At 37.2% G+C, this 25328-nt stretch overlaps 1 protein-coding gene across 1 annotated transcript; it reads right to left on the bottom strand.

The window, feature by feature from the left end:
* Positions 1–3039: 3039 nt before the first annotated feature.
* Positions 3040–20799, bottom strand: LOC140166395 (guanine nucleotide-exchange factor SEC12-like). The gene is made up of 10 exons (XM_072189849.1): positions 20672–20799; positions 16857–16966; positions 14969–15114; positions 12088–12380; positions 11426–11509; positions 10550–10677; positions 9545–9718; positions 8952–9024; positions 7564–7723; positions 3040–5890 (listed from the first exon to the last, which is right to left on the bottom strand). The coding sequence occupies exons 2-10, from the start codon at positions 16952–16954 to the stop codon at positions 5799–5801; spliced, it is 1248 nt and encodes a 415-aa protein (XP_072045950.1). The 5' UTR covers positions 16955–16966; positions 20672–20799; the 3' UTR covers positions 3040–5798.
* Between the last annotated feature and the right edge of the window lie 4529 nt (positions 20800–25328).

Here is a 25328-nt window from a genome sequence, read left to right as displayed (position 1 = left end):
GCATGTTAAAAGTGTTCAAGCAGCCAATTCTAATTAACCAATTGAAAACCTTGTTTGAAGTCATGCTGGATGTTATGGGAAAAGAGATAGCCAATCACGAAGAACTTGATTGTTATCATTGGCAGACTGTGTGCAGGGAGTGGAACCAAACTAGCTGCTGTGGAGACTATAGTTAGCAGTGAAAGATTGCTATTGTAAAATACTCAGTCCACAAGCATTCCGCACTCATGGGGTTGTAAACTATACACAGAAAATAAACCAATCACGCTACGCAATGTTGTTACTAGGCACCCGTCGCTGCGCTTCTGCGAAGTACACACACATTTTGACACAAAGCTCAGCTCGTACACATACTTTTGTCTTAGAACTTAGAATAGCAATAGTAGAGAACATTATCTACAATTATTCTGTTGCCTCCACTGTCTGTTAATAGAGGTTTTAAATGACTACGCATCAGTTGTTTTGAGGGTATTGTGAAAAATCTAAACATTTTGCTTTGGATCCAAAGAATATCCCAAGGGGCAGCATGCTGGAAATAAATTAGAAATTGGTTGAAGCCTAAATTGGTTGAAACTGAGGTCATAGCGCCCTCATCTGCCACTATCTATACTAATAAAATAATAAGCGGTCTCTATCTGTCTATCTATCTATCTGTCTGTCTGTCTGTCTGTCTGTCCGGCTATTCCAGTTGAAATCCATAAACCCTCTATGCAATACATGACCTTACATCTCCCACACAGGGGGTGTAGATTTCAAATAGAGTCCTAAGATAACCTGATTTGAAATTCACACTCCCTGTGTTGAAGATTAAGGTTATGTCTTCCACAGAGGGTGTATGGATTTCAACTGGGATAGCCCAATGCATGATGCTGTATGGTATGTAGGTAGGTAACAAAGGTATATTTGTGGTAATCTTTAATAATCAAAACAGAATCCCAAATTAATCACAACAGCATTATATCACATATAACTAGGTCTTGTTTATTGGTAAAGAATCATGCAAATATAGCTCTTATGATACATCAAGTACGACTTTACTTGGTTTACACATATATAAAGTACTGAACATATAACAAACTATCTATATGACTGAGCTCAAAGTTTATAACTTTGTTTATAAGAAATTGAAACAAACTTGTACAAAAAGTAACATTTAACATCATATTCAGTCCATAGTTTATCCCCTCCCATCTGTTCCAAGCCCCATCATTGTGTATTTGCAAACACGCTTTTAGTGTAATGTCGACATAAAATAACCCTTGGCGACAAAAACATACAAATAAACTTAGTCAAAAACTACTTGAATCTTGGTCAAGCTGCATTCACACTCCCATGTGTTTGCGTTGGACAAATGTACCATCACTTTTGGTGCAATGAGAACATCTTGTCATAGGTCACCACAGGTCATTGCAGATCACAGAATGCCAAACATGTGTGGCGCCTTGCAGTGAATTCAGTAAAATTATAGCAAATTGTTGCACTGCAATGCATCGCAAGCCACCACAAGGCCAGTTATAAGTTATTTTATTGCTGTATCGCAGAGTGTTGAAGACCATGCAGGCAGTGTATTGTCATTATTTTTTGTGCCTCAAAAATTTAACAAATCAATTCAAGGTAGAGAAAATTAACTGATTCCAAAACATAAAAATATCATCAGAAATTAATTCTCTCTAAAAATATATCACCAAAATTCACACTGGCTAATTTTCATATTTTGAGCATCCTACTACCGGGCACCATTTTATGACCATGCAGGCAGTTGATGACCATGCAGGCCAGTGGTCAGTTATAATAAATGCCACAGGCCCATTCTCCGATAAAGCGTCCAAGTTTGGTCTCGCAAATTGCAAAATTCCAACCACGAAGAATTCATGAAAATCATTCAGAATCGTAAACTTTAATAGTTTCAGTGCACAAAACAATGCATGGGAGATTTTTCAACAATACTTAATTTTTGAGCAATATTACTTGTACGCATTGGTGGTAACGTATCAGTGGTAACGTATCTGTGAAGCCTTTTCACACTTTTGTCTTAATCGTGCAAGTGTAAAAACTTACCGACTTAATACTCATACTTGATCAGTCATCACCCAAAGTACTAAAGTCTGGTATGGTATTTGGCTTCATTTATCACAGCGTTTTTCCGAGGGAGTAGAATTTAGGTAACGTATCTGTGGCGACATGAGCGTAACGTCAGGATTTTTGCCGTTAATAGACCTGATTTTTTAAACTTTGAAACCATTGTGTTATGTACCACATATATAATATAACTATGGAGCCTGCTTGATCCATCACATATGAGAACATTCATATAGCTAGTTATTTTGACAGATTGCTATCCATTAGAAATATGGTAGCGTATCTGTGAACAATATTGGCGACATAGTCTCAAAGACCTGTTGGAAAAATTTAATAACCTGCGTTGTGATGTTTTATACTTTATAATTAGGGCATGATACCAGCTAATGAAAAGTACCTATAATCCATTATTATGCGCGCATGTATTGCGAACAGGGACACATTATACGGAACGCACCTTGGCTGGCGACATGGAGGAAAACAATGGATATGCATAATCAGCTTTATTGTTTTATACTTTCTAGGCATGTTAGAACCTCTAGCCCCACACATTTTAGAAAGTAACTCCTAAGTATTAGTTATATTAAAAAAGTCATCTCTTTCAGGCGAAACAAGTCTGAATACGACTTGAAACTATGGGCGACACAAATTTGGCTTTTGAAGCGCTTTATCGGAGAATGTGCCCACAGATCCTCAACACATTATCAAATACTTGTGTTTATGCAAATTGTTCCATGATGTGAAAAAAAATGTGTCCAATGTTGTGAAAAAGTACATTTTTGAATCGTGATATTAAAAGAAGGTGACCTGATATATTTGGAAATCAAATTCTTTACTGATGTATAACATAAAATGTCATCCCTTTCAAGTACTTGTGCAAAAAGAATGTAAATATTCCTTGTAATTGTGACTAATTCCTTATGGAATTATTGACATTTATACAGCGTGATACTGGTAGTCTAATGATAATCACCATGATCATGTAATATATTGATATCAAACATGGTAAACCACAGTCGAGACTAATTTGACATTTTTTGACGATTTCTTCAGAAATAGACAAATTTGGAACACCTAAGTTCAATATGAAAATGAGAAAAAACTGGAATAGCCCAGTCAGTGTTGCCAGTCTTCATGAAATTTCCTGATTTCAGGAAATTTTACTCGGATGATCCTGTACAAATGTATAGGCAAAGTACATTTTTCAGGAAATTTCTTGCCAATTCAGGATTTTTGACAACACTGACTGGCATCTCTGCCCAATGCTGCTGTATCGACTTCTTCCCTCTCTCCCATTATGCTCTATTCCAGAGTAATGCATACTCTGTGCACAAGGTTGAACATGGATATAATATCACCAGCAGAAGTACCCCCGGATATAGGGAAAATCCTCTAATAATTTGCCAAGATAGGACCTACCTATTCAATCCATAGCAGAGAATGCAAAGCAAGTACTATGAGCAACAATAGCCTCATACCAATGGCATAGTCCAATAACCTCAATTACATAAATCATAGTGCAAAATTTGACCTCAAGTTGGAGAGTATGAGTTTTTGTACCCAAATTTTCAAAGGTCATTCAATAGGGTATATTGCTGATCCATTAATTATCCTTTTCTGGTGCATTGTGGGATAGAGAAGGGGGCAAATCGATCGCTAATTTGCTCCCTTTTCTATCCCACAATGCACCAGAAAAGGATAATTAATGGATCAGCAATATACCCTATGAATGTACAAATGTATTGGGGTTTAAGAACTGTGCCCCTGATAGATGACCATGTTGTGGATCCTAGTGAAGGGAGCCACCCAGCGTTGAAGACAGAACTTACTGCCCAACTCAGCATCATAACAGTTCTACTTTCACATCCAATGGTTTGTATAGGCTGAAGAGGAAACAATTGAGACCTCCCAGTTCATAAAATCTCTAATACACCAATAACCCCCACAACCAGCCTTTTTGCCATGCTTGAACTAATAAATAATACACACTATCCAGTACCCATCCATTGAGAAGTAACCCAGCGATGAGTCTGTCGTAAGTAGTATGCCTGCTGAAATCCTGTAACTAATCAAGATCACTAAATCAGAATATTTCATCATTTTCCTACTAAAGCCTTTCCCCAGACCAGGCTGAAATCAGTACATAAAAAAGTGCAAGAGAATGCTAATAGGACATGTATAGTTTGGTCAGCTCGTAATTGGCGGGCCTTATAACATCACGGATTAATATCAATATATTTTATTTCAAGAATTGTCTTGTGATATCTCGCCACAAGCATCACAAATTATTGATTCAAGTTCTATATATACAATGTCTATTTTCTTTACTACGCACAATATAGCACAGACAGGACAAGTATATCACTCTTAATGTGGGTCTACTTTATGGCATCGTGGTAAAAGCCTAACAATTCCCGCCGATTACGAGCTGATCAAACTATACTTCAATCCTGATCTTCTTGCAACTTCACTGAGAAACTTAAAATAGTTTGTTGGCTCAGCAGCTTTCTGCTGACTTATCTCCATTACTGTGCTGTGATATGTTCAGTATACTCATGCATACATAGAGTGAACGCAAAGATTCGCACGATACATCTGGCTATTCCAGTTGAAATCCATACACCCCCTATGCAAGACATGACCTTAATCTCCCACACAGGGAGTGTGAATTTCAAATGTGGTTACCTGAATGGATGACACCAGTTAATATCTACACCCCCTCTGTGGGAGATTAAGGTAATGTCTTCCATTATGGGGTGTATGGATTTCAACTGGGATAGCCCATTACAAATGATAAAATCTGAACTATATCAATCAGATAAAACACCACAGGACACCAGGGGTCCATTTCACTAAACTTTACTAAGCTTCGTAAGTCTCGAAATCATTCGTAACTTATGATGAGTCAATAGTTCCATTTCACTAAATTTACTTACGAACTGTACCCATCGTAAGTAATGGGGATTTACTACAGGGACCCTTCGACTCGTAAAGTTAGTCTAGTATTGGGTATTCGTAACTTTACGAATGGTTACTTGAGTTACAAAGGGTTAAAAGTTAAGTGAAATGGACCCCTGATTCCTGGTGTCGCCACTGTCAACTGGTGTGAAATGCCCACAGCAGTGTATAGTGTGATGCTCTGAATACCTTCTTTGGAGAGTTAACTCAAGCATATCACAGGCATTAATACACGCCCAGCCAATGGAGATGCGGCTTTCTACCGCTGAGCCATAGAGTTGTTGATTTGCAATTCACTTCTGAATTGTACCCTTTAGAGGAAAAAGTGATCTTACTCCTTTGCAGTCTTCAGTTTTTCACAACTGCCATTTGGGCTGTTGCAGATGAATCCCATCTCCCCATGGAAGACATGTATTGAGATCAGGCCTGGAATTCTGGCTGGTATTTTTAGCACAGATTCCAGCTGAAGGGTATGGAAGACACAGACATTTTGTGAAATTCCGGCTACCTAAGGTTATGAAAAGCAGCGAAACAAGCAAAATTACTAGAAATACTGAAATTTCAGCAGATAAATCTTTCAATTATATATACATTTCCGGCCGTGTCTTCCATATGGATTTGGCAGACAAGTGAATTCTGCTTGTCCATTAAACCCAATTCCAGCCGGGTCTTCCTTATATAGGGGGTGCAGGATTTATCTTGAATAGCCCAATTTGTCACTTCCTTCCACAATGGTAACCATGCAACCATGTTGGTTAGTCTCATAACTCTAAGCCAATTGCAGCAAGAAATACAAAGATGACGATGATTATCAGAAGAGCCCCGAAGAACATCAGGAAAGATGGGTACTCCCCTGAAATTAAAAAGACAAAGGAAAGTTGGCATTAAACAGGTGAAGTAATAAAAATATCAATGAATTTGTCACATTGTTACATGGTCATAATTTCACAAACTGAGTTCTTGGTATCAGTAGAAAGAGTAATGAAGATGAGATTTAATTAATTAAACATTTAGTCACAGAGACCTTGTTCTTGGTATCAGGCTAGTAGAAAGATATGTTGATATTTAATTTCATGCTTAGTCACAGAGATCTTGTTTCATTTGAAAAGTAATGGAATATTTTAAACACAGTAAGAGATGTTACTGTAGATTTGTGTTGATTCCTTACTTAGTTTAAGGGATCTAAAATGAGCGTTTATTGTGTTTCGACAGTATTTTTGTGGGACATGAGAGCACCTCGGACCTGTCGAATTGCATTCTGAATCTGAAGCATGTCTTTCTGATATCAAATAATTTTCATTTTTGAAAATCACAATATAATACAAATTTTATGACAAATCATAAAAATTTGATATTTTTCAAATTTTTGATATATAACAGTCCTCGAAGTAAATTATATAAATCTTATGATATATTCTTAAAGTGTATGTAGCAGGGAGGAAAAGCCGACGGTCAATTGAAAATTTTGACCTTTCATATTGAAGATATGGATTTTTTTCCCAAAAGACCCTTTTTTTTGGTGTTTTGGGAAAAAAATCCATATCTTCAATACGAAAAGGTCAAAATTTTCAATTGATCGTCGGCTTTTCATCCCACCTACATACACTTTAAGTATAAATCATCAGATTTATAAAGTTTACTTCAAGCACTGTTAAATATCAAAAATATCAATTTTAATGATTTGCCATAAAATGTGTATTAAATTGCGAATTTCAAAAATCAAAATTATTTGATATCAGAATGACATTCTTCGTATTCAGAATGCAATTCGATATGTCTGATGTGCTCTGATGTCCCAAAATAAATACTGTCCAAACATTCATACCCCAGCCCTTAAGGCATCAATTTTTGTAATTTTCCACTTTACGAGAAATACATTCACTACACAAATAGTCAAACACATTTTTTTAAATCTTAAATTTACAAACAAAATCACAATCAACAATTTGTGAATTGAACCGAAGCAACATATTTTTGTTTGTGTTCAAATGATTTAAAAAATGGGAAACTTGGCCGGGTTGAGTTCAGTAAAAATAGTATACTAAATATTAATACTAAATAAACAATACAAAAGTACAGACATTTCTCCATCTGTGATGTGAGAAATGAGCGAGAACACTGTGATTGTTGAGAAATTGTTGTGTTCACTAACCTCATTTCATGTGAGTCAAGTCATTATTCTTATTAGTTTTCAATTAACATTTGAATCGGATCAGGATGAGACAAGCACAAGTTCAGATCGGTCAGCCATACCGGTCAGTCCGGTGTGCAAAAAAAATCAGATGGGTCCCGATTAGGCGGGATTATTTCAAATTGTTAGCGACTGGTCGGACCAGGTTGGGGTGTAGATTTCAAATGGAGTCACCCATTCAGGTAACCCCATATAAAATTTACACTCCCTGTGTGTAAGATTAAGGTCATGTCTTTCATAGGGGGTGTATGGATTTCAACTGAAATAGCCCTTTATTCCTGCCAATGGCAAGATCAGGGTGGAAACAAATTTCCCTGCAGGGCATTAGTTCTTACCTTGTTTGTCAACTCCTACAATTGATATTCTCTTGTCAGCTGATATACTAAGAACAGCTGTGTCTAGATCACCAACTAGCGCCCTCGTGGTGCGTGTCATTGGAACAAACGATAAACCGGTTACAAAGATACCATGAACGTCTTTCAGCCATACCAATTTCTGAGTGGATTAAAAAAAGGAAATCAATGATTAAGAGCACCCGTGTTTTTAGCATTTCTTTGCATAATGAAACATAATGGTACAGTTATTGGTTCTCACAACTTCCCTATTATTTTTTTGTTTAACCCTAACGTCTGAAGGGCTTTTTGGCAACTGAAGAAAGAGTAGGAAGGAATAAAGAGAGAAAACAAACGAAGAAGTTGTTTGCTCTGGGTGGAATTCGAACCCGAGACACCCCCATGCCATGCACTAGGTCGGCGACACCTAGCTATAGGTCTTTCACTGGCCGGGCCAAAGAAATATATCACTTACGGTGATTGCGTCATCACATCATGTGAGATGCACGTAGGTGCAATGCATAACAAGTAGTACTTTGTAGTACTCAGGCGTGTTAGGGTTAATAAATGTAGGTTTTTTTTGTTTTGTTAATGCTTGCCACTAGAAAAGCTGAGAGAGGTTATGATTTGTAATTTGGGACCTGTAAATAGTTTCTCTACTGTGCTACAATGTAACAAATTTCATTGACAGTTCCATTGATATAAACAGTGGTCTAGATACTTGGGAGGTGTATGGTTCAAATCCTCATCCTTCTTCAATTTGAGGGAGCGATTAATCATATACTAGATTAAGAGAGGACTGAAAATGCTCTCAGCATGATGCTAGGTCAACTGGATCACGCTTTCTTTGTTACGAACCACTGATCGAAATAGTCACAACACAAAGCCAATGGCATATCAAAATTCGGAACAGGTGTATGAGCCCAGGCTTGGAGCAGTAACCAATGGTTTCTAACGTGCACTACGACAGCGAATACAGAGATCCATTTTGGCGTCACTTCCAATTCCAATTGAGTTGACAAGCAGTTTAGTGGTCAGAAGGACGTTGAGAAATAGCCAATTTATGACAACAATCTGACCCACAGAATAAACAATAGGCTATTCCATTTAAAATCCACACTACCCCTGTGGAAGATTCAGCTAAAGTCTTCCACAGAAGGAGTATGAGTTTTGAATACAATAGACAATTGGGTAACTTCCATTTTAAATACTCACACCAGTTGTGGAACATATAGGTAATGCCATAATACAGTGGGAGTGTGGATTTCAAAATGATTATCCCAAACCAGTTACATTTGAAAAACATACTCCTTCTGTGGAGGATATTTCCAGAATCTTCCAAATGGGTAGTGTGAATTTTAAACGGAATAGCCCAATATGCCATCTCTTACCTGCAGATTGAATGTTGTATATATACCCACTGATCCTGACATGGTGCCAACCGCTAAGAAATGACCATTATGACTGAAATCACAAAAAATAAAAGCACATTTCAATATTTATGTCCAAGTTAAGTTATTATTACACACTGCTTGGTCACTCTCATACAAAACCAAGGAAGTTAGAGAAGGAGACTCCTGATTCTGCCATTTTAAGTCGTGTGTTCTCACCGAGGGGGAAAAAGCATACCTATAGATCATTTTACGATGTGCAGAGATGCCAGTGACATGCCAAAAAAATCTGGAAATATTACGGACAATTGGGAGCCACAGGGAGCAGAGCCACTGGAGCGCAGCAGCGCCTCATGGCCGGGAATCCCTATTAGATACAGATTGTTTGACACTTAAGAATTAAAATTGCTGATAATTCCATCTGCATTTTCAGATATAACTTTTTCATTAAAATAATGAAATTTTTGGCCAAAATAAAAAATTGATGTGGGCGGATGACAGGAAACTTGGAATAATCTTTCATTAACCTAATGAATTGTGGCAACAATTGAATTCATGCTAAGTGCTACTCAAAAGTGAAAACCCAGCCTTACCTTATACCCAGGGCTGATAGTACATCCTCTCCAGTTGACACTGCCTTTTCTGGTTTCATTGTTAGTGGATTCCATTTGGTGATGTAATTTGGCTGTGGTTTCTTACTTTGTACATGTGGTATATGCAGTGTGTACATGCAGCTCTTACTTGGATCAGAATTGATGAAACCAAATCTGATGGGAAAAAATAGAAGTGGCTGAAAAGTTTCAATATTCTGCCGTTGTAACAATCAAAGTGATATCAGGTGTAGTGTCAGACACCTCACAATTTCTGCCTAGCTGATGTATGGCAAAGAAGAGCCTTAGTTGACTTTATCGAAGTATAAAGCTACCCAATTTATTCAGTTTCTTTAAATATTTTAAGTTAGTGTGTTTAAATTATAAAGTTGGATGCTATGCATACAAGAGCTGAAATTGAAACTTTTTTTCTGTCACTCTCTCAGCAGTCTTTATAAACGACCACAAAAAGCCAGGCTAACAAAATATAGCATGCCTTATATGAATTGATAACTATTTGGCAATGAGCCTACAGTGTATTTAATAACCTGTGCAATTAGTGCTAAAATATATCCCTCATTGGCATAGCACCATCACTAAATATTCTAGTAGGCTGAATCTGTTTTGGAAAATGATCTTCATTTATGAAGACAATTCTATTAGGCGACAACAAAAAAACCCTTATTCTACAGGCAGACAAACCTTGTAAGAAGGGTCAGTCAGTCCTATTTTTTTCTTTGTATTTTTTTGCAAAATTAATAAAATCTATACTCACTTCACTCATATTATTTCAGTCAAAATAAATCTACTTTTTATACAAACATTTGATTATACATGCATACAGCAATTCCCGTCAAACTGAATCCACTTTTGGCCCAAAAACGTCAGATTTTATATACGTACAGCAAATTAAAAAAAAAAAATACTGTGGACTCATGCAGTGATGCACATCGGCACATGACCAGCATTCTGTTGTGAAAATAAAAGCAATCCATCATGTTCTCTTACCTACATGCCCTATACCTATATGACTTAACAGCTTCTGGCTTGACTCCATTCCATAGTAGGTCACAGATCCGACTCCCATCTGATGCTTTCCACACAGACGCTTTGCAATCTCTGGATAATGATATTATCTGCAGGTAAAGATGAACAGCAAGTATCAAGAGTAGGGGTGTGCCTACCACAAGATTTTATTAGGCGACAAAAAAAAACCCCTGTTCTAAGTGTCTGACTGACTCAGATTTTCCATTTTTGAGATTTTTACATGTAAACCTTTTTGACCCAAGGTTTGATCACAGTCTCATTAGACTCTTGGAAGATAGGGGGAGGTACAAACTTCCAGGAGTCTACAAGACTGTGATCAAGTCTAAGGTCAAAAAGGTCATGACCTGAAGATACACATCAGTCTCACTCTCGCTAATGAAAGATGCAGAGCCATCAAAACATTCTGAGGTAGGAATTATTTCTTGTGTTTGGATCAGAATGTTCAAAGAGGAAGCTCCACCAGAGCAGATCTTCTGGGGTGAACCAAACCTGCCTGGTTACCAATTAATCAGTTACAAGGTTATCTCTGAATTTGACAGGTGCTAATTGATGCAACAACATTGAAATATCAATTAGCATCTGTCAAATTCAGAGATAACCTTGTCACTGATTAATCTGATAACCAGGCAGGTTTGGTTCACCCTTGAAGAACTGCTCTAGCGGGGCTTCCTTATAAATAAACTTTAATCAAACTGTCTGTGTGTTTGACAGCAAAAAATTGCTGCTGCCTAGTGACAAAATACAGTAAAGACATCAAACTTGGACCATTTCACACAACTGAAAATAAAATAATGCTTTCAATACATTTTGAAGATGACTTACTCCTTGACTACTCACCCTATTTCCTAGTGGACTAATGATAAGATCATCTATTTCTTTTGCATGTGCTTCAATGTCATACATGAGCTCCATAGAGGGAAACTGTAATCAAAATCAGAAACTGTAGTTTATAGCTAATATTACCCACTAACATTACATACTCCCTACACAGGGATTTAGTCATCAGAAATACTTATGGCGAGTCGGAATGGTGCCTGAGCTAACAGTGTTTGTGCTGAGAAAAATGAAGCCCACACTCATACTCAAGGTATGGGTCCAATATGTGAGATCCTAAGGCTCATTGCAATGGGTTTTATGTGTATGATTTTCATTGGGAGGGGCAAATAACAAAAAAGAAGGCTCTGACTTGTCTTAATTTCCATAAATATTCTGAGATAATTTTTTTTCCTGAAAAGGTGATAAAAAATCAAACAAAATATAATAGGGTCAGGATTCATTTGCCCTTTTACAATACATTTTATACAACCGTTTTCACAATAAGAGTAGGTTGAGTTATACACCAATGCTGATTGGCTCCTAATGCAATCCCCCATTTTGTTTTGGTCAGCAACATCAAAAGCCCCACCTACGATGACATGCAAATATTGAGCACAAACCTCAGTAACTGTTATCAATAACATCAACTTAAAACGATATACAATTTTACTCCACCAACTCACCGACCAAGTGCGTATATGTCCATCTGCGCCTCCGGTAACAAAAAACATTCCATGCGGTGCCCAACAGACACACTTCTGGTATTTATCATCAGCTTTAAAGTCAGTTTGTACAGAGCCCAATGATTTGATAGCAAACTGAACGACAGTTTGTGTAGGGGCCATTTTGGAATGATTATTTGGTGTTGCCCCCTCTTGCTGCTGCGGAGTCTGTGCTTTGTCCTTCCCCTTTCCGTTTTTGCTAGGCGTTGTATTTTTATCCCCAGCAGCTTTTCCTTTCCGCCTCCTTGCAGCACCTGTAGCATATAAAATTTGAAACCAGCTAAGATAGTATGGCAATGCTGTACATTTTTTGCTTGTTTGTTCCATTTGTCTGTACAAATTAAAGTCTTTAAATTTACAGACGAGTTGGAGGATAGCATGACTAAAAGCAGTGTTTGTACTCAAATATGGAGACAAATGAAGCTGACACACAAGAGGAATGGTATGGGTTCATAAAGGAGCCCATAAGGCTTGATATAATAGACTCTAGACAAAATTTCAATAATTCAAATTTCATAAGGCATTTGCTAGTATACTAATATTAACTGTCTATGAGTGTGATGGTCGAAATATAATCACGAGGTGAAAGATGGATTGTTCCTTTCCACGAGCCGGAACAGGGAGTGGAATGGAACAATACATCTTTCACCTCATGATTATATTTCGACCGTTACACAAATTTAATATCACTCATACATAAATTCTGTTGCTCAAAAATACTATTTAAGATAGGGAATACATTTTTTCATCAACAAAACACCATGTTTTGCCATGACATACTTAACATTTTGGTGTCCACCCCATAACTAAATTGGCGAGTCTAAGAGTCAGCGCACAGCTTGGCGCAAGCGCACTACGGGGCAGCACTATGATGGTAAAAACTATCACACAGAGAGGCGGATGGTAAACATGATAAATGGCTATCAACCAATCGAACTGTCTAGTCAATTTATGTATGAGTGATATAATAAAAGTTGATAACCTAGGTTTCTTTACTAATTTGGACCTGTTGAATCCAAAACAGGTGGTGAGCAAGCATTGTTTTGAGTCTATGATCCTGAAAATGACCCCATGGTAAACAAGGCGGTTCTCGAACCACGAGTCTCGCCTGCTTTCGCAACCGCCTGCTTTTGTGATTACTTTTGGTAGAGGTAAATGAATTTGGCGGTTATCGGCTAGGCACGATTATCTGGCTGATGGTGACTGTGCCCACCAAGTTTCATGCCCATGCAACAGTTTTTACTAATTTGACCCTGGTGACCCTGAAATGACCTTCCAAAATTTGGCTCTAAATGTTGACTGTATCCACTAAGTTTCATACCCACACGACAGTTTTTACTAATTTGACCTCAGATGACCCCTGGTGGCCTCGAAATGATCTTCCAAAAATTTGGCTTTAAATGTTGACTGTACCCACCAAGTTTCATGTCCATCGACAGTTTTACTAATTTGACCTCAGATGACCCCTGGTGACCTCGAAATGACCTTCCAAAAATTTGACTTTAAATGTTGACTGTACCCACCAAGTTTCATGCACATCCGATAGTTTTACTAATTTGACCTCAGATGACCCCTGGTGACCCCGAAATGACCTTCCAAAATTTGGCTTTAAATGTTGACTGTACCCACCAAGTTTCATGCCCATCCGACAGTTTTACTAATTTGACCTCAGATGACCCCTGGTGACCTTGAAATGACCTTCAAAAAAATTGGCTTGAAATGTTGACTGTACCTACCAAGTTTCATGCCCATACGACAGTTTTTGCTAATTTGACCTCAGATGACCTCTAGAGGTCCTCAGTGACCTTGACCCACTAACCAATACAAACCGGTTTTGTCTCGGGTCCAGATGCACCCACCCACCAAGTGTGAGAAACGTGCGACTCCTAGTCTCCGAGAAAATAGGCGAAAACCAAAACTTTAATCAAATTTGTCACACACACACACATGCACACACCCCCACACGCACACCCCTACATGTACATACGGAAAAGTGATTATATAGTCTCCTGCCTTATCAGGCGAGACAAAATTAAACATGTTCCGATTTCACTCATTAGCATATCATGCCTCTGGTCGCAAGGATCACAAATATATAAATTTTGTGCATGTACAACCTGTGGTTGCAGAGTTATGAACCAAAAAGTGTCAAAGGTCAATTTTCAAGTTGTACAGGGGTCAAAATTTAAAGTTGAACTGATTTTCATGAAACTTGTTCCAAATTATTTGCCTAGCTACAGGCTGTGTGAAAAAATAGGTTTTCACTATCTGTGGTGCATAGTTAATATATAGTCTATAGGCTCTAAAGGCAATTGTCCTGTTATATCGGTTTATCAGTTCTACCCAAGTAACTATAGTAGGCCTAAACAAGGCAAAATACAGTAAATTTATGACCCCTGAAGGCAAATAACAAGAAAAACTAGTGAAATATTAGGTAAAAGATAAGAGTTAGCACTGAATTTTGATGACAATACATTGGAAATAGCCAATATTTTAAGTGATCTTATTTTCACAGATACCAAGTAGTATTTTCTGCTTAACGTTCATACAGCAGTGGCAGGTGACACTTTGGGGCAAAAACTGTTGCCTGGTTCCATGATTTTCATGCTCAACGGGCCACATTAGGGGACTCACAGGCGTGGAATGACCCCGTTGTCTGCTGAAAGGCTACCCCCATCAGTCTGAAACACTTTCAGTCTGAACCACCGCGTCAGTCCGAATTTTCAGGGTTAGGGTTCCTAACCCCAATCCTAACCCTAACGCTAACCCTAAAAATTTGGACTGACTGTGGTTCGGACTGACGGGGAGACCCCGCTAAATTGCACCCTTGCTGATGACTCACCTTTTTTATTAGCATCTTTATCCTCTTCATCTTTCTCGTCCTCGTCAGCAGTCCCTGGTTGCACTACAACTTTCTTCCTTGTCATCTGATAGAATTGACAGATTTCATCCTTTCCTGCTGCCATCAAATACTGTTCTCCATCATATCTGTAAGGGAACAAACCAGAAGTCTGATGACATCCTATAAATGAGAGTCCTTTCGTTAGGGATAGAGGGGGTCAAAAAGTCTGATTATGTTTGAAAACTAGAATAACATGATTCGTAATTAAAGTGGCCCCCATACCAAAGGTTTGTAAATACAAAGAATATATACATGCAAATATGCAATTGAAGCATTATGTTAATGAGCTCATCAATATTTGTTTAATTTGTTTATAATAAGTTTTAAGTTATGGATTAATGGAAGTTGAGGCAAATATGCAAATAAGCTCATTAATATTAATATGCAAAAAACATGACACAAAATTATACAGCAAATGAGGCCACCATATCCTATCACCATACCAAGTTTGATATAATATTGGATGGCTGAGCATGATACCCTAACATATCGGATGAGTCATAAAAATATCGGACGAGCCAGCGGCGAGTTCGATATTTGTATGATTAATCCGATATGTTATGGTATTGTGCGAAATAAGCCATCAATATTATCATTATTAGGCTTTCTTAACTCCTAATAACCCTGAAAACATAATAATGAAGTTGATCGGTTATTGCATTTGCACCCGGATGGACAGCCAAACAACCAGGCAATTAAACAGGCAAACAACCAGGCAATTAAACAGGCAAACAACCAGGCAGTCAATCATCTGGGCAATAACATAAGCCCCACATATGTAAGGGGCCAAAAACTAGTTTAAATATCTGTCAAAGTTGATCTTTTGAAGTTGGTATTTTCAATATCAACTCAACTTTTTTTGTTTTTTTGTTTTTTTGTTTTTGTTTTTTTATTTGATTTGTTCCGGTTTTGACAACCCTGGATAACCCAAGCCTCTATTGAATTGAAGCTTATTTTCATTGGGGTTCATTTGAACACCAGGATGGCTGGATGGGTTGGGAACAGCCAGGGGTTATAACATCCTACTCTTTTCAAAACTGGCTGCGATGTACAGGTATGGCTTTCTGTACAAGGGACTATGGCTTTAAGTCCCCTCTCGAAGGATGGAGTACAGCTGTACTTCAAGGATTCATTTACCCAATTTAAATAAATGAACCATGGGGAGAGCGGAAGTCTGAATCTACAGAGGTTGCCAATTAATTTCTCCCCCAATTCCCCCCCCCCCAAGTCAATATTCCAGCAAATCTCCACTGCCGTGAATTGAACCCAGGACCTCATGCAGGTAAGTACCCTATCCATTAGGCCACTCTTCCCCAGGGAGGGAGGCAGGGGGTCTGGCCTAGCCTCCTAACAAAGCACAGCTTTCGTTTATAGAATTTCATTGAAAGTTTGGTTAACATCATGATCACAAGGTTAACATCACAAGGCAAGTCTTTCTTTTGCAAGGTTAAATTATTGACCTATATACAGCTTTTGTTTATAGAATTTCATTGTAATTTCGTTCCCAGAACGTAATTCAAAATTTACAAGGTTTCCAATGGTATAAAAATCTCAACTTTTTTGAGAGAAGTGGGTGGATGATGCTGTGGACCACAAAATGCTGTTTTAACTAAATTAACTTACAGTCTTTCACTGTCATGCATATCAAACAGGGAGTGCAACCATCCACAGTAAATTCCTCCTAGTTAGCTTCAAATAGTTTTCCCAAAAATAATTACCGGGTACCCTACTTTCTTCATGATAGCTGAACTAGACTAATCTACACTAAACTTGGGTTTTTGTTTTTCTATGTACTATTGCCATATACTTATGCCCTAACATAGCATACCTGAGAGCTGCATTCATAATAGCCGTCCTCACATCTTCTGTATCTGTGTCGTACCGCAGTGAGCTTTTAAGGAAGAGATGGCGCCCATCTCGCTGCATTTCAAAAATTTCCTGAAATTGAGTTAAATAGAAAATTTTATCAGTCATCAATGGATAAGTAGCCATAACCAAACTAAACACCAAAATCACTTTTGAGGTCTGATCAGTTGTTTTTATTCCTGATTCAAATTCTGCACCCACTGGGAGACTTCGCAAAGGTGCAGTATTCACCTTTTTGGACATGAAACGGTCAATGCATTTTAAGGCGCGCAAGTGCGATTGCGCACCTAGAGCCCACCTTAAATCACTTTACTGAGTGCGATTTATAGCGCACCTTGTCACTTCAAGGAGTTTCCAATGTTGCAGCGGTTCCTGAAAGTGATTTGCATAAAATAAATCGACGTCATGGCCTTTACAAAGGTGACGACCGAAACAATATCTTTTCTACTCGTTGATTGGCCGTTCTCGACAATTTAATATGTAAATTAGCTGACCTTTCTTGTGAGGTCACGCTACCGAAATATGATAACGTGCTGTTCATGTCACAACAAAGACATGACATGCCGTTGACCACCGTAGTAAATGTGGTAATGTTTATGCATTCAACTGAACTATATAATTATTTAGAAGCTGAACAAGGCTGATTTAATATTTTGACATGACCTACACACGTGTGATCTGTCAGCGGTGAGTGTAGCGATATGATAACATTTTACCGAGGTTTGCCGATAGAAATATCAGTTTATACTATTCATCATGGCGGACAAAAAGAACAAATGGGTCCAGTACAAGAAGTGGAAAACCTAAAAGCTTAATGATGTACCGTAATGGGGTTTGAAAAACCGAGGCAGACGGGACGATATTTGTGTCAAAAGTTTATTCTCACAAAGTTAGTAAGCCCACCTGTACATTGTAGTCTAGTTCCAGTAACTGTAACTCGTCGTACCTAGAGTTACAGTTCTCTCTATTATTATCTTTTCCACAAATAAGAAACATCACAATATGTGGGCTCATTTTGGGCTCTAAGGATGCAGCTGAGGAACTCTCTCAAGGACAGTTTGGGCATGCACTGACGATTTTAATCCCATTGTACCAGGGTCTGGGCGTGCTTGGATGATTTTAATCCCACTGTACTAGTCTATACTCCCAAAGTTGAGGTAATTGATCAACATTGATCTCATCTTTTGGGTGGGTTCAAAATTCCCAGGGTTGGCAAAACCTGCAATCTTCATGGGAGTAATTTACTTAGTGCAAAAGTGGTCAAAATATTGCTCTGCAAAATGTCTTGATTTTCATGATTTGGATTTATCATATTGAGCAGCATTCTACTTGTGATGTTTCTGCACTGTGTAGAGAGGGTCTACAGCATCTCTGAGGTAAAACTGACAAATACAAGGTATATTTCTTGATGCTTGAAGTTTGGATTTCTTAAACTTACAGTGCATCCCTATATACCGCTGCAAGACTTCAGGTCCGTATATATGTCATTATGTTTATGATAAAGACTGAAGTCTTGCTGGCAGGACTACATTGTAGTCCCACATTCAACACTAATGCTTATCTGAATATCAAGTGCAATAATTCAAATAGCCCACCTAAACTTCTTACCAATTAACAGCACACCTGTAGCTCGCCTATTTCCAGAAGTGCGATTTGTAGCACACCTGCTGTTTTTCAAAATTCATTGACTGATGAAATGCATTAAATCCTTAATTTTGTTTCAATCGAGTCAAAAAACCTTTTTTCAAATATCTGAATCTGACCTGCCCAAGTGTATTTCCATACAGAATGGCATGTGGATAGGGGCAAATTGCATGTTGGCACATTTTATTTGTGCTCAAAAAATTGCAAAAAAATATAAAAATTTGACTTTTATAATCACAAGTAGGCCTATAATAGATCTGACACTCTCTGTCGGTCAACGTTTACTAAAATTACACACATAGCTTGTGCAGTTGTAAATGACAATGATTCAGTCTGATGATGAGTAACCCATTGGTATAAACACAGCTTTACACAATGACTAATTTACATGTTCACTTCAAAATCTATCTACATGTAAGATATAGACTTGTGTACAAAACCAATGCATTTTTATATCTTCAATAGACTATGCAGTGAACACGAGTTACAAATCGGTCCCATTTGGATACAAACTTTTTTTTTCCAATTTTTTTTATATTTTTTTTAATGATGGTAGTACGGTACTTGATGTTACGTCCAGGGACTCTCAGGGACTCTTACAAACTTGGTAACTTTTTTCCAAATTTTTTTTAAATCAACCACAAACGATTGCAGTACTTCACTCTAGGTCAAGGGATTCTCTAAATCCGCAAAATATTTTTTTTAAAACACAAATTTTTATTTTTATTTTTTATTTTCATAGATTTTATGCGTTTTTGGCGGAAATCATGGATTTTTGCATTTTTTGAAAATCGGGTGCGTTTTTGGCCTCCAAAATCGCATATTCTTAGCAGGCCTAGCATATGGGAAATTGCCAGATCTGTATGTTGTGCGAGATTTTGTCAGTGTTGCCAGATAAAAATGATGTACGGAAAAAATATTGCCCCCGCGAGACTGCTGCACTCATCATCCAACGAGTGTGTTTACCGGCCATTAAGTTGTTTTATTTCGCAAAGGGGGATACTGTTTTGTAAAATCTCAAGAAATTATGACAGGATTTGTCTGGAATCGGGATTTAATACAAGATAATTATATAGGCCTACATTATACATTCATTTTCTGTACCATTTTGAAAACGACTGGACTAGAATTTTATATTGATCAATGTGTTGATATTAAAAGCTGTTTGTGCAACGCTACAAGGTCATGTGTCTGTGTCTTATGGTGGGACCCCAAAATACCTGGTTATGTTACATTTTTCTCTCCACTTTCTGATTTTACACTTGTTGTCACAGGGCTATTCTTGGTCCAATTGCATCAAGTTTGGGCTCATTATACAGCCTGATTATTCTTATTTTCAAATAGGTTTATCAATAAAAATGCCAATTTGTTTTGAAATTAGTGAAAAATACCGAAATGTTAACAAAGATAAACCTGGTGGATAAGTGGTAGTGGATTTAAGCGGTAGTGGAGTAGGCCTATGTGCATTCTCTATGGGAGACATGCCATCTTTTTGAATTTTTAATTGCCAAATTGTGTGCTATACTTGCAAATCATACCTCAAATAAAAGCTTGATTATTCATTATTCTTATTCAGCTATTAATTTGATCTAATCATGTTTACAAGTATTTACTAGAACCGCAAGTCACAAGAACCTCCATTTTTTCCTATTCACTTACACACAATGCCAAGATTTTCAGTCACAACATGCGTTTTGGATTTCAATTGTTGTATCTTGAGAATTATACACCTCAAGATAGGAAAAGCAGTGTTTGATTTACCAGAAAAAAGTTACTTGCATTTGTATGCAGGTAACATAAAAAATCTACCTGCAGAAAATAAAATAATTATAAGAAGTTTGTCACACTTTGTCAGTGCTGTGAAACTTATCATCTTTTTTACAGATGAAAAGTAAAAATTGGTGTCATTTAATAAGGGATATTTATATTACTTCTTTGATTTAGAGGCACAGTCATTGTATGTAGATTTCGTTAAAAGGAGGTTAAAATCGGGTACTACAGGCATTGGTACTGGAAGTGGAATTACGTCTCTCTGGTTAGAAGTGGTAGGTAGGTAAGCTTAAAACATTTAAAATAAACCTTAAATTAACTCGCAATCATCTAAATTGTTTAAGAATAAGTAATGATACTAACGATAGCATTTGGGACTCCACTCCTAACTGGACCGCCACCTCCAGCCACCAGAAAATGAGTTTCATCCACACATTTTACTACGTACGGAGGAAAATCAACGTCTCACAAGAGCGCCGCCATTTTGTTTCGCCACGTATAAAGCGTTTACAGAATTGAGATAATTAAACTACTATTTATAGCCAAAAATCGTAAACAATCAAAAGATAAAATACAATTTTTCTGGCTCTTTTAATAATTCACTTCATACTGTACTCATAATTTTATCTACTGATAGTTCTATATTAATCTGTTTGCCAAAATTTAAGTGTAATTTTATTCTCTGTTTGTTGAAGTTAAAAACACATCTTTACTTTAAAGGCTGACATCCTTTTGAAACTAGTTTTGGTTTTGCCAGGAGTTTTGTCAACACCCGACGCGACAAGGGGGGGGGCTTGAAAATTAAAATGTATGCCCCTACATAAAATATGGAGGGGGCACACATTTTTGGGAGTTCTGAATGGGGTTAAAAAGTTTTGGGTGTATGAACAGGTCAAAAGTTGGGGCAGCCGCCCGGGGGGGGGGCAACTTTGGAGGTGACGCGTAGGGGCCTATATGTGGGGCTGTTAAGACCCACTTTTTCAGCATCGCTGTCACCCGAAGACCCCATATTTTTTACGAACATATGCTCTGTCACCCGAGACCCCATATTTTTCCATTTGATCTGTCACCCAAAGACCCTTACAAGTTCAATTTGAACAACAACTTTCATTTATCACGGATTGTGTTATTTTGAAAAAAACAAAGAAATTTGAAGCCATTTAGAACTAGAAATTTGATTTTCGAGGTTTCTATGGCGCTGTTTCGGTTCTTACCCAAAGATTCCATTTAAAAAACTTAATTTTCTCACCCAATGACCCCTTATTTTTTACATTTTGCTCTCACCGAATGCCAAAAACTATGCTCTCACCCAATGACCCCATATTTTTTACATTTTGCTCTCACCAAATGCCCCTTAGTGCGAAAGTACCAACCCTACACCTGAGTTGTAGACAAACATGATGAAACATCTGCTACCGTACTTCATTATTAAAGAAAATACCCCGCAGAAGGAGTACAGTATAATACTATAAGCCTAGGCATACTCCTTCAACCATAGATACTAAAAATAAGTATCTATGCTTCAACACAGTGGAACTGACTCCCTACATCAATTAGGGGCTGTGCAATAATTATGAGGGGGGGGGTAAAATTTTCGAACGGCTTGCCAAAAATCGCCCTCTCGGCCTGCCAAAATCGATTCCCCCCCCTCCGGCGGCCCGCCAAAATTCTTTACCCCCCCGCCCCCCCACCATTTGCCCCCCCAGGGCTCATAATTATTTATTATTTATTAATTATTATTTTTCAAACATGGGCTACAAGCCTGCAACCCTCTGGAGTAAAATAAATTGCTGCTGCCTTGCTCCTCAATTTGAATTGTTTTATACTTTCGCCCACTGAAACCTTTATAATTAGAGCGTTTTATTTATTTTATTCACCATTCAGTGATCCAGTATAAAAAAATTACAATTGTGAATAATACTGTGAATTGTGAAGATGAAGGGTAAGAGTCATTACAATTTTCATGTGGTATTTTTTAAATGAACAATTTGGGCAACAAAAAAAAAACACCCTTAAAAACAAGGAAACAGCGTTGAAGCAGGCTATGCCTACATGACACTAACATAAGCAAATCACTGAATGGGCCTCATTAGGCGGAGGCGCCCTATAAGTTAACGTTAGCTTTGGATATTTAATTATTTTAGCATCCGACTTACATGTTAACATGTAAGGCGCCCCATGAATATCATGTGTGCCATAATCGCTGCTCTCCCCCCCCCTTCGGATAGCCAACAAATCTTGATTTAACCCTCCATGCCTCCTCCGGCTCATGATTATTGCCCAGCCCCTAAAATAACTTGAAATGTAAATGAAGTTACCGCGGAAATTAATGAAAATGAAAACTAAAATGAAATGAAATGAAATGAAATGAAATGAAATGAAATGAAATGAAAAATGAAATGAAATGAAAATGAAAATGAAAATGAAAATGAAAATGAAAATGAAAATGAAAATGAAAATGAAAATGAAAATGAAAATGAAAATGAAAATGAAAATGAAAATGAAAATGAAAATGAAAATGAAAATGAAAATGAAAATGAAAATGAAAATGAAAATGAAAATGGTAATGGAAATGGTAATGGAAATGGAAATGGAAATGGAAATGGAAATGGAAATGGAAATGGAAATGAAAATGAAAATGAAATGGAAATGGAAATGGAAATGGAAATGGAAATGGAAATGAAAATGAAAATAAGAAATGAAATGAAATGAAATGAAAATGAAAATGAAAATGAAAATGAAAATGAAAATGAAAATGAAAATGAAAATGAAAATGAAAATGAAAATGAAAATGAAAATGAAAAATGAAAATGGTAATGGAAATGGAAATGGAAATGGAAATGGAAATGGAAATGGAAATGGAAATGGAAATGGCAATGGCAATGGAAATGAAAATGAAATGGAAATGGAATGAAAATGAAAATATGAAATGAAATGAAATGAAATGAAATGAAAATGAAAATGAAAATGAAAATGAAAATGAAAATGAAAATGAAAATGAAAATGGAAATGGAAATGGAAATGGAAATGGAAATGGAAATGGAAATGGAAATGAAATGAAAATGAAAATATGAAATGAAATGAAATGAAATGAAAATGAAAATGAAAATGAAAATGAAAATGGAAATGGAAATGGAAATGGAATGAAAATGAAAATATGAAATGAAATGAAATGAAATGAAATGAAATGAAATGAAATGAAATGAAATGAAATGAAATGAAATGAAATGAAATGAAATGAAATGAAATGAATAGAAGGGAACCCTAATGTCATAAAAAAGAGTTAATTAGAAATATAATTGGTTTTGTTTGGAAGCAGTGATTTAAACTCTGAAAAGTGCCCAAAGTTACCCCATTTTACGGTACCCCCGCATGATTTCGTTTAATTTCATTTTCATTTCATTTCATTTCATTTCATTTCATTTCATTTCATTTCATTTCATTTCATTTCATTTCATTTCATTTCATTTCATTTCATTTCATTTCATTTCATTTCATTTCATTTCATTTCATTTCATTTAGCCCAAAATGGAGGTAAATTTTACGTAAAGGCCAGTGTGCAAAAAAAAAATAATTTAGCAATGTTACCATATTTCGGTCCAAAACATGGTGTTTTTGAGTCTTTTTGGGGAACATACCTTCGGCTATTTTAGGGGCCTGGACTCGGTACCCATCTGGTCTAATCGTAAATCCGGCCCCAAGTTTGAAATAGCTCAATGGTAAATGACTTAATCGGCCAATTTTGTGTCGATACTGAAAATTTTCGGTTGGGGCATGCTACAAGAAACATATCGGACACAGCCTTCTTGACCACCTTTTTCGACTTTTCTTTTTGGGTTGACCATTTTATTGTTTTAGTCAATATACTGTTCCTATAGGTGCTTTTGTGCAATTAGCATTTCAAAAGATCATAATATATTTCTTTGTCTTCAAGAAGTCATTACAAGTATATTGTCGAGTATATGGATAATAATCGTATGGCCCTACATATCGTAGGCCTATGGATTCCCTCTTTCTCTTTCCCTTCTCTTCCCCATCTTTTTCCTCTCTCTCCGTCCTTTCTCTTTTTTCCCCGCACTAGGGGGGCGGGGCCCAAATAGACAATTTTTGCCAGGCTTATTGACAATAATCGTATGGTAAGTTGCATATCGTATGGATTCCCGGCCTCCTCTCCCTATCTCCCCCTCTCTTTTCCCCTTCTCTCCCTCTCTTTTACCTCTCTCCCTTTTTCCTTTTTTTTTTTTCCTTCGCTAGGGCGGGGGCCCAAATAGCGCTAGGGGCGCAGGGTCTGAGGGGCGGGGCCCAAATAGGCAATTTTGCCAGGGGCAATTTCCCCTGCCCCCCCCGGCAGCTACGCCACTGCCTTCTACACCATGAAGTTGAAAAAGATTAGTCAGAGTTATTACATTCCATGAAGAAAAAAAAATCAAAAAAACTTGATCTTCGCTGTGGGCAAGTTGTTGTTTTTTGTGACATTTGACCCCTTGTAAAATTAATCAAGCACACATCCTTGCTCACAAATATCGATTTTTTAATTTTTTCTGAAAAAAATGCTAATTTTTGGTCAAAAATCACGTAAAGCTCACCGATAGCTTCACATTCTAGGCTAGAGACCATTGATTGCATTCAAAATCTAGTCGGATTCGCGGAAGCATGACACCGCCGTGTAAAAGCGTAACTATCGTGTGCAAATTCGAAGCTAGAGTTCTCGAGTAACCAACATTTTAAATTGGACATGAGCGACTATTTTTGTATTTCTTCCAAATATATTGACACCAAATATGACTAAAAACAATATTGCTGTACGAAAATATGACCATTTATTAAAAAATATATATTTAACCGACCAAATTTTACGGCACTCGAATTATGTTTTGACAGTCCCCCCCCAAATGAAACGAACGAGCGCATCAACATGATCAATGTGAACCCTCTGCCAATTACTTTTACGCATGCGCATTAAAGGTAGCGTTTCGTTGCTAACTGTTTATTTTACAAAAGGCTGACTTTGATTTCACCA

Source organism: Amphiura filiformis, chromosome 12, assembly GCF_039555335.1.
Source record: "Amphiura filiformis chromosome 12, Afil_fr2py, whole genome shotgun sequence".
In the NCBI taxonomy this organism is placed as follows: Eukaryota; Metazoa; Echinodermata; class Ophiuroidea; order Amphilepidida; family Amphiuridae; genus Amphiura; species Amphiura filiformis.
Note: the sequence above shows the minus strand (reverse complement) of the source record. Positions and strands in the feature narration are given on the sequence as shown.

Excerpts from the sequence above, each read along its gene's own strand:
- LOC140166395 (XM_072189849.1), bottom strand. The coding sequence starts at position 16,954 with ATGCAGCGAGATGGGCGCCATCTCTTCCTTAAAAGCTCACTGCGGTAC. Across the intron at positions 10,678-11,425 it reads TTAGTCCACTAGGAAATAGG|ATAATATCATTATCCAGAGA; the intron begins GTGAGTAGTCAA and ends CTTTACCTGCAG. Across the intron at positions 7,724-8,951 it reads ATACAACATTCAATCTGCAG|AAATTGGTATGGCTGAAAGA; the intron begins GTAAGAGATGGC and ends TAATCCACTCAG.